Raw genomic sequence first — 13,745 nt, forward strand, 5'->3', positions numbered from 1 at the left:
GCAGTGTTGCCGGAGTACAAGGTAACACATCTGTCAGACTGTGTCGTCATTATTTATTAAAATGCTAATAAAAGGGTTTTTGTTTGAGAAATTTAAATTGCGATCCTATTCTTGCATTTTATATATTGTGCAGTCCAGGGGAAAAAAATATCTGTTTAATTTTTATTTCTGAATAATTTGATTTGTGACACGACTTTACTGATTTTTTTTTTCTTTCATTGGTTTTAACACTGATGTACATTTCCTAAATCATCCGCCCCACAAATAATAGTAAATTATTCAATTATTAGATCAATTATGTTCATTATGTCTTCCGTCTTCATAGTTTCCATTTTTCTTTCTTACCTTGACACGTTTCGGCGCATCATTATCAACCGTCCGCTAATTTTACTCTCACAACTCACAGGACACCTTTCCGCAACCCAACCGCCTCCTGTGTTTAGTCATTGATCAAATTACTTTCCATCACATGCTAAAACTAATGCCCTCTGTTCCCACCTTCTTCTTTTCCATCTTTTTTTTCTCTCCTCCTCCTCCTCCGCCATCACCATCTCCTCCTCTGCAGATGGGAATGTCTCCGTCTCGGATGCCCCAGGCCCAGGGCATGATGACCGGCCACGGCGGTGGAAACATGGTGGGCCAGACGGCCAACCAGGGGCAGTTCCTGCCCCAGACTCAGTTCCCTCCAGGACCCGCCGTGGCCGCGACCGGCACCATGAACGTCACCGTGGGGGCCGGCATGGGCCAGGCGCCGGCGCAGGCGGCAGTCACCCAGGTGAGGCTCCGAGACGAACCCGAGTCGCAGGAGTTCATGCGGAACGACTTTTTTTTTTGGTTTTTTTTAGCATCGCAATCTCCACTTGTGGAGGTGGTCTGTTGTGTCTGTTGGTTGATTGCACACCTGCCACCTGTTGACCAGACTGTGGGAGCAGCTGACCAGCGTGGAGCGGGATCAGACACTCAATCACTCTTGACTTGTGAAAAACATCCTGACCTGAACCTTTTCCTTCCTACCTGTGCAAAAATCCTCTTTGAACCTGCAAACCTTCATCCTCTGAGATGATCCTCATCCTCCTCCTGCCAAGCACAGGCCTCCCTCCCGGTCCTGAGGAGCCGCATCTTCCAACTTAACCTCAACTCCTTCCACCAATCATCTGGTTGCATTAACTGTCCCAATCCTGACCTGTTTCCACACCAAGTTCTCGCTTAACCTATGTTTTGGTTTTTTTCTTTTTGATCGACCTTACAACTACTTCTTGTGTGTATGTGTGTGTATGTGTGTGTCCTCTCCAGCAGCAGCCTCAGCAGCAGCAGCAGCAGCAGCAGCAGCAGAACGCTAACCTCCCCCTGAATGCACTGGGCCCCCCGCTGGGGCCCCCACTAGCCTCCCAAACCCCCTTGCACTCCACGCCTCCGCCCGCCGCCGCCACCGCCGCCTCCACGGCAGGGGGCGCCACTAACCTGCCGCACCCTCAGTCCTCCAGCCGCAGCTCCACCCCCACCCTCCCCGGCCCGGCCCCGGCCCCGGGTGCCACCCCGCCCCGCCCCGCCCAGCCCCCACCCCAGGCGGAGCTCCCCGCAGCAGCGCCGCAGACGCAGCCCCCGCCTCAACCCCCCACCACGCCGGTGAGACTGAGACCCTCCGCATGCCCTCCACTCTGACCCCCCTCCACCCATCCCTCTGACTGCCATGTGACCCCTCCCCTTCTCCGCCGTCCCATCCATCTCCACCTCTCTGCCTGACAAACTGCATCTCCACCAGCAGGACTCGTCGAGTCTTCTCTCTTTAGGGATCAGAGTCGCTGTCGGAGCCGTTCATCCGTTCCATTGGCTTGAGCCCTGCATGCCAGACGAGAGCGGCCTGCCGCCGCCAGCCCCGCCCTCACACCTCGTCTTCATTCGTCTCCCTCTCTCTCTCTCTCCTCCTCCAGCTCTCTCAGACGGGCGCCAGCCTGGACAACCGGGTGCCCACGCCAGCCTCGGCCGCCAGCGCCGACCTGCCGCCGCCGGAGGTGAAAGTGGAGCCGCATCACGAGCAGCAGGAGTTTGAGGGCGGGGGCGGGGGCGGCGGCGGCGGCGGCGGGAAAATCGAGCCCAAGATGGAGGTGCGTACGTCCAGTGGATCCTAACGGAGTCGGACAGTTTTAGAGCGTCAGCATCTGGTGCTGTGCGGCTGCTGAATCCTTTCATCTTGACAAGTGTCGTCATGATGTCACCCACTCATCCGTCCTTCCTTTATTATTACTATATTTTTTTTGTATGCGTGTTTCAAAGAAATCTTCCTTTTTCTGGCCCACATTGGATTTGACTTTTCCTGCAACCTGTCGCTCACATACGGGATATTGTGATTGCACGAATCAAGATTCAAGAATCACATTCCCATGTTTCCTGATTAGATCCACGTTGATTAGGACCCACAACTGCATGCAATTACAATTAAAAATAGAACTTTAGACTTTACAGTTTAGATAAAAAGAAACAATCTGGTACACCATATTGATCCATATTAAACATATCTAAATATATATTTCAATTTATCTTGGTGGCCAGACTGAAGAAGACGCGGCTCCAATTAAGAAGGAGGAGCCGGAGGAGAAGCCGGAGCCCATGGAGGTGGAGGACAAGAAGACGGACATAAAGGCAGAACCCAAAGAAGAAGAAGAAGGCGGAGCCAACAGCACCACCTCCTCCGCCTCCCCCCTGCAGTCCAGGAGGAAGAGTGAGTGCGATGCTGGCGGCCGCCTGAACTGCGGCACAGAAATGTTTTTCCCTTCCTGCGCGGTTGCCCTCGCAGCGTCTCTTGCTCAGCAGTACGTTCTAACGACCGGATCTGTTTTTTTGTGGGTTTTTTTTTTTTTTTTTCTCCAATGTGTTTTCAGTCTTCAAGCCCGAGGAGCTGCGCCAGGCGCTGATGCCCACTCTGGAGTCTCTGTACAGGCAGGACCCCGAGTCGCTGCCCTTCAGACAGCCGGTGGACCCCATGCTGCTGGGCATCCCGGTGCGTCACACCCCTGCACCTGCAGGGTCCCACTCTTGGCTGCACTCTTGTGATTCCGACACTCTGTGACGTCGTTTTGCTCTCGCCGCTCGCTCGCAGGACTACTTCGACATCGTCAAGAACCCCATCGACCTGTCCACCATCAAGCGCAAGCTGGACACGGGCCAGTACCAGGAGCCGTGGCAGTATGTGGACGACGTCTGGCTGATGTTCAACAACGCCTGGCTCTACAACCGCAAGACGTCCCGCGTCTACAAGTTCTGCTCCAAGCTGGCCGAGGTGTTCGAGTCGGAGATCGACCCAGTCATGCAGGGCCTGGGCTACTGCTGCGGCAGGAAGGTGAGGGCGCTGCTGCTCAACCAGTGAGGAGACCGTTTTGATATATTTAAAAAAAAAAAGAAAAAAAAAAAGGACAGAGAAATCAACGATATCAAAAGAGCGAAACTTGCTCACCAATGACAGTCTTTAAAGAGCTGGGTCGACAGTGGACGGTATAAAATTTAAATACTTTACAGCTAAATAAAATGATTCTGATATACTGATTCTTGATCATAAAGAACCAACCAGGCCAGAGTTCTGTGGACGCGTTTTAAAACTCCTCTCCTGTGCTTAACTCCACAGTACGAGTTCTCCCCTCAGACCCTCTGTTGCTATGGCAAGCAGCTCTGCACCATCCCGACTGGAGGCACCTACTACAGCTACCAGAACAGGTGCCTTTATTTATTCCTCTGTTTTTTTGTGTGTGTATTTGTTTCTCTACGTCGTAGCAGTTCTCAGATATCGTGTGTGTTGATTAGATTAGAACCTCCGCCTCTCCCATATACCTTGTACAATGCAGAACTCTACGTTGAAGTTGTTTGTTTTTTCCCCTCAACTAAATGCATCATTGTGGAGGTCGACCCCAGCAGCAGAGATCCTTTTCTCTCTGACGTTTGAGATGCTGAAATGTTTTTGGCTGAAACATTTAGTAACTGACAGATTTGTGTCTGGCAAATAAAAAATCCTAAACTCAAAAGAGCTGAGGAACAAAGGGCATCATCAGTGCGAATGTGGTCGCTCTTGGTTTTTAGGCGGATTCAGTTTTGCTTTGCAGGATTTTATATGCGTGAGCAAAAAAGCAAAAATGCTTTCTGTTTTTTTCCCCTCTTTCATTGCTTGTTAAGTAGCAGACTGGGTTTCACCGCGTTCCCTTGCACCACCTGGTGTTACAACCGAGTTACTGCACCCCCCCTTTTTTTTCCCACTTGGCGCCCTGTGAGCGGAGCTGCTCGGCAACAGCGGTGATGAAGAGTGAACGGCAGCACGAGACCTTTTACATATTCAGTGGTCTGGCAGGGATTCCCTAAGCAGCCCGGCAATGCTACATCATGCCTGTGTTTTTGTGTTGGAAATGCTAAATGCTGTTGCTCGTTTGCAGGTATCATTTCTGCGAGAAATGCTTCAATGAGATCCAGGGGGAGAGCGTGACGTTGGGAGACGACCCTGCGCAGCCGCAGACGTGAGTCAAATGTCTATTTGTTTGTTTTTTGGGAAACTGGTGAAGAGCGAAAGCATAGGAGATGGATCCAAATGATGGAGAGGAAAACATTGAAGTTGGTCTGTCTCAACCGAACGGATCAAACCAGCCTTTTGTGATGTCACACAGGGCACTGATATCCTTCCTGAATTCGCGGCAGGATGTTGTAAAATCATTTGTAAGGCATTAGTACAGACTAGATGTCTTTTTCTTCCTTTTTTCTACGGATAAAAGTCTTCAGTGCAGCTCGTACCTAAACGCATCTCTTTCCTTTGTGTTTCCAACAATTGTTCCCTGCGGTTTCCCTCCTTGGCAACCTTTTTTTTTTTATTTATTTTTTTTTTTTTTAGGAGAATATCAAAAGACCAGTTTGAACGGAAGAAGAACGACGTGCTCGACCCCGAACCGTAAGTAAAATTCGGCCACTTTGATTCAAACGCACAGGTGGAGGTTGGAAGAGCTGATTCTGATTCAGAGAGGCTCCTCTCGGGGCTTCACATGTGTTTGATAGAAATGTGTGTTTTGCCTCTCGCCTTTGATCAGCCCTCTGTGGCACTCACTCACCAGCGCCTCCTGCTGACTGAACCTGGTGCTCTCGCTAGAAATAAAACTGTCTCGTCTGTAGTAAGAGCGGTTTAATGTTTCTTGTCCTGCAGCGATTGTTTTTCTCTCCGTCCAGTTTTACGACATCCGAATGCAGACGCTCTTCGTGTCGTTTTTCGTGTTGCGCGGCTCAGTGAAACGCCTCTAAAGGCTGATCCTCGTTTTTCTCGTCCCTCCTCAGGTTTGTTGAATGTAAAGACTGTGGACGGAAGATGCATCAGATTTGTGTCTTGCACTACGAGGTCATCTGGCCGTCTGGGTGAGTCGTGATGGTCCACTCGTCACACGCAAGGAGTTTCGATTTTGCTTGGGATGTGTTGCATTGAAAGAGTCACTCAAATATCTATCTGTCTATCTATCTATCTATCCATCTTTCTATTCCAGATTCATCTGTGAGAACTGTTTGAAGAAGAGCACAAAAACACGGAAAGAAAACAAGTTCACTGCAAAACGTCAGTTGGTTTTTCTTCATTCATCATCTTTAAACTTTTAGCTTGAAGTTTAAGAAGAATTATTCCTTGTAATGGCACATGCATTTTTCAAAGTAAATAATATATAACTTGTTGCAAGAAACACGATTGTATTACCACATCAAAATTAGATTTCTGCCTGGACTTGTTTTTTTGATTTATAGCTCATTTTTAAAGTTTAATTTTCACCTCCTGCTTTTTTTTCTTCTTTTTTTCTTTCTTTCTTTTTTTTTTTTTTGTTTGTTTGTTCATCGCAGGGCTGCAGTCGACACGACTGGGAACGTACATCGAAGACCGTGTGAATAAGTACTTGAAGAGACAGAACCACCCGGAGGCTGGAGAGGTGTTTGTGCGAGTGGTGGCGAGCTCTGATAAAACGGTGGAAGTCAAGCCGGGCATGAAAACCAGGTGAGCAGCAGAGATCTTCGCAGAACACAAAAGCCTTTGGCCCATTTAAGGCGCTTGGTTTTTATTTTTGACTGGAGACTCCGGTGTGTGACGCTCTGGTGTTTCACAGAAGACGTGTCAATAGTGATTCTGAGGAAACATTGATCAAGAGAAGCCAGTGTAACTCTGTTGGATTATATTGTCGTATTTCGATATGTCAGTTGTTCTTTTTATGTCAATTGTTGTATTGTAGGGGACTACGGATGGAATCTAGCAGCAGTGCTAAGTCTGGCATGTTTACAGTTACTACCTATGTACTCAGTGTTTATCAATACGCACTGTCCCGTCTAAATAAACTTATACATTTAATGTAGAAGGGTGGATGAGCTGTTTCATAACTGTCCGAATTAAAGATTCAGATGAAGATTTTGAAAAATTTAAAGACAACTAACTTTCAAGTATCGATAGTAGGGATGGACCGATACCGCAGTATTGGGTATCAGTACTGATTTTGATAACATATCAAATGTTTTAATGGCACCGAGGATCTGCAACGCCTATGAAAAGATACACACATGTATGTTGAATGTGTTCAGGGTCTGAGCTTCTCAACTTCCTGTCCAAAAACAGATCTTCACTAGCAGTCGTTGATGTTTTTCTCGTCGTCTCCCCCCCCCCAGGTTTGTGGACACTGGCGAGATGCCCGAAACCTTCCCCTACAGAACCAAAGCACTTTTTGCCTTTGAGGAGATCGACGGCGTGGACGTGTGCTTCTTCGGCATGCACGTGCAGGAGTACGGCTCCGAGTGCCCCTTCCCAAACACTAGGTCAGTGCCGTCTGATGCTCTGACAGCAGAGTGACGAAGCCTCACATTGACCTCATGGGATGGAACTTGACGAAAAATGCCTCTCGCCTTCTTGTGTCCGTGTGCAGACGAGTCTACATATCCTACCTGGACAGTATTCACTTCTTCAGACCTCGGATCCTGCGGACGGCCGTGTACCACGAGATCCTCATCGGCTATCTGGAATACGTCAAGAAACTCGGGTAAGGCGCTGCTCCTGAACGCGGATCCGTCAGAGCTCTTAGCGGATCGAGTCCTTGGCAAGACGACGGCGCCGATACTGACGCAGAGCCTGGTTGTTCTGGTTGTTCCACTTGTTCCACACTCAGGTACACGCAGGGCCACATCTGGGCGTGTCCGCCGAGCGAAGGCGACGACTACATTTTCCACTGCCACCCTCCCGACCAGAAGATCCCAAAGCCCAAGAGACTGCAGGAGTGGTACAGGAAGATGCTGGACCATGCCTTTGCAGAGAGGATTCTGCACGACTACAAAGTAAGGAGAGACGCCTCCTCTCCCCTCGTGTAACAGACTGCTTTATTGTGATACAGATTTGCATGTGTATGTTCACAGAGAGTGTGCAACTCTGTGTGAGGCGACTTGAAAGCGACAAATGCACACCCACACACGCACAAAAGTTCAAACTCTGAGACTTTTTCTTTTTTTTTCTTTTTCTTTTTTTTCTTCTTGTGTTTTTTTTTCCTCGTGTCAGGACATCTTCAAACAGGCGACCGAGGACCGCCTGACCAGCGCTAATGAGCTGCCGTACTTTGAAGGCGACTTTTGGCCCAACGTGCTGGAGGAGAGCATCAAGGAGCTGGAGCAGGAGGAGGAGGAGAGGAAGAAGGAGGAGAACACGGCCGCCTCGGAAACCCCTGAGGTGTGTTTTGCTCATCACTGCTGTGTTTATGTTGGACCTAATCAACAGCAGCATCAGCAGCAATATACACATAGGGGCTGCAGTCTGTAGAGAATCATTTGTCTTTGGAATCGATACTACAATCATAGTATCACATTGTAGTTGTAGTAGTAGTAGTAGTAGTAGTAGTAGTAGTAGTAGTGGTGATCACATAGAATATTTTTCACATATTCACATGCATTCATTTACATGTACGCATATACACTTAACAATATACAAGTTACAATAACTCGTTAACTCAACCTCCTTTTAAACTGCACTAATTATTTATTTATTTATATATTTTAACGCACGATTACGACGAAAATTGCGCAAGAGGCCTCAGCCCTCCTTTTGAGACCAGACACGCATTTCTCTGCGCTTCCACTCAGCTGTTGTTTACTCCCATTTAGAAAACTCCCTCTACTTCTTCGTGTCGTGCGTGTGTGCGTTCACACCAGCCCAGAAGCTCAGCGAATAGCCACGGCACGGAGGCCGCTTCCTTTCGGCGCCCTTGTTAACCGATGGCGCCGTTCACACCAGACTCGAACCAGTGTAGCAATTGTTCCGGCATCTGGTCTATTTTGTGCACAAAACGCTAGCAATCCGCGTCAAGCTGCACTGCAAGTCACTCAAGGAAACATGAGAGAATCCGGTTACTTTTCAAAATAAAATACGGCGATTGACAAATGCGATCATATTTGTGTACGTCATATTTGTCAGTGTCTAGTATCACAGTGCAAGAGAGCTGAAACAAGCAAACACGCACGCACACACACACACACACACACACACACACACACACACACACACAGAAGCGATGAAGGGGCACACAGTTAATGGGCAATCTTGCACACAAGTACTTAGCAACATGTGTTAGATTACATCTAGAACAGGGTAAAAATTTGGCAATTAATTTGCGATTAATCGCAAATTAACTCAGGACTCCAGTGCGATTAATTGCAATTATAATTTTAATTGACTGACAGCCATATATATATCTACACGCACTTACATATTTTGTCTGAAAATGGGGCGTTACAGCTGTGTTTTACCCTAATTATCTCAAGTTGTGACAGCAGTATAAGTAAGCTCCTGTCCAGGAGACCACGTTGAATTTAAGTGTTTTCTTTTCTTTCTTTTTTTTTTTTTGTAAACACTCGCAGGGCACACCGGGCGACAGCAAAAACGCTAAGAAGAAAAACAACAAGAAGACCAACAAAAACAAAAGCAGCGTGAGCCGAGCCAATAAGAAGAAGCCTGGGATGCCGAATGTAGCCAACGACCTGTCCCAGAAGCTTTACGCCACCATGGAGAAGCACAAAGAGGTGCCACATGTCTTGCCTTGCATCCGGGCTTGTTGTTGTTCTTGTTGTTGTGGTTGTGTACCGCCGTCACAGGAGCCATGACTTGACCTGCGTCTTCCTTTTCTTTTGTCCCTCCTCTTGACCGGAAGGTGTTCTTTGTAATCCACCTCCACTCGAGTCCCATGGCCAACACCCTCCCGCCCATCATCGACCCCGACCCAATGCTGTCCTGTGACCTGATGGACGGCCGCGACGCCTTCCTGACGCTGGCCCGGGACAAGCACTGGGAGTTCAGTTCGCTGCGGCGGTGCAAGTGGAGCACCATGTGCATGCTGGTGGAGCTGCACAATCAGGGGCAGGACCGCTTCGTTTACACCTGCAACGAGTGCAAGCACCACGTGGAGACGCGCTGGCACTGCACCGTGTGCGAGGTGAGATCTTACCGCCGCTGTTTATGTTCTGGACTTTAAAAGGTGGTTGTGGATTTGTCAGAATGTGCTTCATTGGCAAGTAGGGGTGGGTGCTTTGGTCTCAAGTAAATCCAGGCCTAGTATTGCTGATATCAATATTTTTTCTCGAAACGTCATGATTATTGAACAGTTTTGTGATTTCTGCCTTTAGTTCGATGATTATCATCATGGTAAAACACAGGACAAAGATTTTAGACAAGCAAACGTGTTTAAGTTTTCTACAATTAAACAGAATAAGAATAATCAAATAATTCCACTGTATACTACGTATTAAACAATTGTTTAAGAAACAAGCAATCTTGTAACGATACATAAATCTAACAATGTCAACAACACAACAAAAACTACCTTCCATTGCATGCAGATATTTTTCAATAATAAAGTCAGGTTGTAGGTCCTTCACGACTGGGTGGGGGGGGCTGCTTGGGGCTTCACAATTGACTAAGGCAGACTTGAAACTATGATTTGCCGGATGTCTAGAAGAGAAACTGAGTCCAAAGTATTGATTGCATCATGCAAGTATTGACCGGATACCAATACTCACCCCGGTATCTATACTTTCCATTAGGGGATGCACCAATACCACTTTATTACAGAAGGAGTAGAGAATTCAGTACTGACCGATACCCACGCTGAATACTTATTAAGGCAGTTGCACATTAGAGAATTACTTGGACTTTTTTTTTTTTTTCTGTTATTTGAACAACATTCCTCAGCATGTTTTTCTGGAACAAGTTTCACTCCAGTACAAACACAAATTTAACAAAATAATGTCATAAACATACAAATCGAACTGGTGTCGCTGTCGTAGCATAGGCATGTATTCTATGAGTATGAGTAGAGTGCTCAGCCCCGGTATCGGTACTGATACCCAATACTGCGGTATCGGTCCATCCCTACTATCGATACTTGAAAGTTAGTTGTCTTTAAAATTTTGATTTCTAATTTCCCCCTCTTGATCCCCAGGACTTTGACCTGTGCATCAGCTGTTACAACATCAAGGGCCACGAGCACCAGATGGTCAAGTGGGGCCTCGGCCTGGACGACGACAGCAACGGCCAGAGCGGCGAGGCCTCCAAGAGCCCGCAGGAGAGCCGGCGCCTGAGCATCCAGCGCTGCATCCAGTCGCTGGTGCACGCCTGCCAGTGCCGCAACGCCAACTGCTCGCTGCCGTCGTGCCAGAAGATGAAGCGCGTGGTGCAGCACACCAAGGGCTGCAAGCGCAAGACCAACGGCGGCTGCCCCGTGTGCAAGCAGCTCATCGCCCTGTGCTGCTACCACGCCAAGCACTGCCAGGAGAACAAGTGTCCCGTCCCCTTCTGCCTCAACATCAAGCACAAGCTGCGCCAGCAGCAGCTGCAGCATCGGCTGCAGCAGGCACAGCTGATGAAGAGGAGGATGGCCTCCATGCAGGGGAGGACCATGCCGCTGCCGTCCCCGCCGGCCGCCGCCGCCAATGCCGCCGCCGCCGCCCCCAGCACGCCCACCGCCCACGGCCAGCCCAACACACCGCAGACGCCCCAGCAGCAGCAGCAGCAGCAGCAGCAGCAACAGCAACAGCAGCAGATGTCCGGCCAGCCGCAGACCCCCAACTCAGCGGGCGTCATGTCCCCCTCCTTCGCAAACGCACCCCGCAACGGCCAGCCCCCGGTGTCGCAGGGCAAGCCGGGGCCTCAGGCCTCGCCGCTGCACCAGCAGCAGTCACCCCTCCCCCAGCAGCCCCAAGTGCCGCCACCGCAGCTGCAGCAGCAGCAGCAGCAACAGCAACAGCAGCAGCAGCAGCCACCCCTCGCCGCCGTCAAGATGGCGCGGCACATCGAAATGATGGCGCAGGCTCAGCAGAACTTCCGGAACAACATAAATGGCGTCCCCATTACCCCGCAGCAGCAGCAGCAGCAGCAGCAGCAGCAGCAGCAACGCATGGCCGGGCCCCTGCAGCCGCAGATGCAAATGGTGCCGGGGCCCCGGGGGCCTCAGGTCATGCAGCAGGGGGGCCTGGCCCCAGCGCAGTGGCCCCTGCAGGCGGCCCAGGGCCAGCAGCAGCAGCAGCCGGGGGGCCTGGTCCCGGGCCAGACCCCCCAGCAGGCTCTGACCCTGCAGAGGACCATGATGGCGGTGGGGCAGCAGCAGCAGCCGCCACAGCAAGGCCAGAGGATGCTGATCCCTCAGCCCGGCGTGCGGCCGCAGACCCCGCAGAGGCCCAGCGCCATCTCGCCCAGCGCCCTGCAGGAGCTGCTCCGCACCCTCAAGTCACCCAGCTCGCCGCAGCAGCAGCAGCAGGTCCTGAACATCCTCAAGTCCAACCCGCAGCTCATGGCGGCGTTCATCAAGCAGCGGACGGCGAAGTACCACGCCAACCAACCGCAGCAGCCAGGGCAGCAGCCGCCGCAGCAGCAGCAACCAGGCATGCCGACCATGCAGCCCATCACCATGTCCGCCGGCGGGGTGCAGAGGCCTGGGATGCCCCCCCAGCAGCCCCAGCAGCCCTCGGTGCAAGGCATGGCGGCGTTGGGGCCGCAGGGGCAGCTGATGAACAACGCCAACCCGCAGATCCAGGAGCTGTACCGCCGGCAGCTGCTACGGCAGCAGCAGCACCAGCAGCAGCAGCAGCAGCAGCAGCAGCAGGGCGTGATGTCTCAGGGCCACCCGGGCCAGTTCCCCTCTCAGGCCCAGGGCTCGCCAGCCACCTACTCGCAGCTCCGCATGCAGCAGCAGCAGCAGCAGCAGCAGCAGATGGCCATGCAAGCGGGTGCAGGGGCAGCAGGTGGACCCATGAGTCAGCTGCCACCCATGGCCCAGATGACTCAGCCCGGCATGGGGATGGACTCCGCCCAGAACCTGCTCCATCAGCGGATGCTTCAGCAGCAGCAGCAACAGCAGCAGCAGCAGCAGGCGGTCCTCAAGCCTCCTCCTCCTCCACCCATGGGCTCCCCCGCCCATCCCAGCCCCATGAGCCCCCAGACCCACCTGCTGGCCGGCCAGCCCTCCCTCGCCAACGCCCTCAACAGCCAGGTCCGCTCCCCGGCGCCGGTGCAGTCGCCGTGTCCGCCCTCGCAAGCGCAGCAGCAGCGGCCGCATTCCAGCCCGTCGCCGCAGGTCCCCAGCCAGCCGCAGCCCTCGCCGCAGCACCCGCACCCGCCCCACTCGGCCTCCCCGCACCCGGGACTGGGGGGCCCGCTCTCGGCCTCCCTGGAGCAAGGACACTTGGGCACGCCGGAGCAGAGCGCCATGCTCCCGCAGCTTAACACGCCCAGCAGGGGGGCACTGAACAGTGACTTGGGCCTGGTGGGCGACGCCACCGGAGACACGCTGGAAAAGTTTGTGGAGGGATTGTAGCATTTCGGCTGGGAACTAACGAACACGAGCGTCTGTTCCCGGGGACCCTCCCTCCTCTCGGCCCACCCCCCCGCTCCTCCTCTCCAGCCCGTCCCCCACCCAACCTCGGACTCCTTGTCTCCTTGGACGGCTTTGTTTGTTTCTTTTTAAGGTTGAGAACATTTTCTTTTTTGTACTGACTTGTAAAAAGTTTCAGCTGTTGTAAAAAAAAAAAATTAAAAAAAAGAAAGCAGGTAATTTGGTCAGAGGGTTCAAAGAAAAAAAAAAAAGTCATCAATTGAAGGGAATGTATCCGTTTCCTCCACCTGTCGTGGGTGGTCTTCCTAAAGATCTAGAGGGATTTGCGAGTTCTGTCTAAAAATGAAATTGAAATCATGAAGAATATATTTTCTGGTTCTGACCAAAATGTGTTCAGTACTCAGTTTTGTTTTTTTTTTCCTTTGTTTTTTTTTTGGGGGGGGGGGTATCAAGCCTTACTTGTTTCTTTCTTCTTGTTTTAAGAAAGGAAATTTACAATTGCATTATATTATTCATATCATTTTATTTTGTACCTTTGGAAAATAAAACGTTTTGTTCAATCTGTATAATATTTTGGGAATTGGGCCAGGTTTGTTTTTTTTGTTTGTCGTTTTTTTTTTTTTTCCTCTCTTCGCAGTTCCAACTGTCATTCCTGGCTATTGTGATCTAGTGTTGTAACATTACTCCAAGGTGATGCATTCAGGGACCGTTCCCCTCCTCTTTTGTGTGTATGAAGAGCACTCAGTTGTATTAATTAAGAAAAAACACACACACACACACACACACACACACACACGCACGCACACAGAAAAAGAAAATGGACTGCAGCGGGTTGTGGCGTTTGAGGGTGTATGCGGTGCACGTGAACACACTCACTCATCCACACAGTCACGCAAA

At 50.8% G+C, this 13,745-nt stretch overlaps 1 protein-coding gene across 2 annotated transcripts in view; it reads left to right on the plus strand.

Moving 5' to 3' along the window:
• Positions 1–13,666, plus strand: part of crebbpa (CREB binding lysine acetyltransferase a) — a 37,517-nt gene extending 23,851 nt beyond the window's left edge. The window contains exons 13-31 of one of the 2 annotated variants that reach the window (XM_076047799.1): positions 566–775; positions 1,294–1,626; positions 1,932–2,105; positions 2,551–2,719; positions 2,880–2,998; positions 3,098–3,337; positions 3,620–3,708; positions 4,416–4,496; positions 4,865–4,921; positions 5,299–5,376; positions 5,502–5,569; positions 5,845–5,995; positions 6,655–6,801; positions 6,909–7,022; positions 7,149–7,314; positions 7,532–7,699; positions 8,884–9,045; positions 9,174–9,455; positions 10,461–13,666. In XM_076047799.1, coding sequence (XP_075903914.1) covers positions 566–775; positions 1,294–1,626; positions 1,932–2,105; positions 2,551–2,719; positions 2,880–2,998; positions 3,098–3,337; positions 3,620–3,708; positions 4,416–4,496; positions 4,865–4,921; positions 5,299–5,376; positions 5,502–5,569; positions 5,845–5,995; positions 6,655–6,801; positions 6,909–7,022; positions 7,149–7,314; positions 7,532–7,699; positions 8,884–9,045; positions 9,174–9,455; positions 10,461–12,830 — 5,178 coding nt within the window. In that variant the 3' untranslated portion in view covers positions 12,831–13,666. The remainder of the gene's footprint in view (positions 1–565; positions 776–1,293; positions 1,627–1,931; positions 2,106–2,550; positions 2,720–2,879; positions 2,999–3,097; positions 3,338–3,619; positions 3,709–4,415; positions 4,497–4,864; positions 4,922–5,298; positions 5,377–5,501; positions 5,570–5,844; positions 5,996–6,654; positions 6,802–6,908; positions 7,023–7,148; positions 7,315–7,531; positions 7,700–8,883; positions 9,046–9,173; positions 9,456–10,460) is intronic. The other variant, XM_076047800.1, reaches the window with a different exon arrangement.
• The last annotated feature ends 79 nt before the right edge of the window (positions 13,667–13,745 follow it).

Source organism: Nelusetta ayraudi, unplaced genomic scaffold (assembly GCF_046127955.1).
Source record: "Nelusetta ayraudi isolate G7.1 ecotype Tasmania unplaced genomic scaffold, CSIRO-AGI_Nayr_v1 ptg000095l, whole genome shotgun sequence".
In the NCBI taxonomy this organism is placed as follows: Eukaryota; Metazoa; Chordata; class Actinopteri; order Tetraodontiformes; family Monacanthidae; genus Nelusetta; species Nelusetta ayraudi.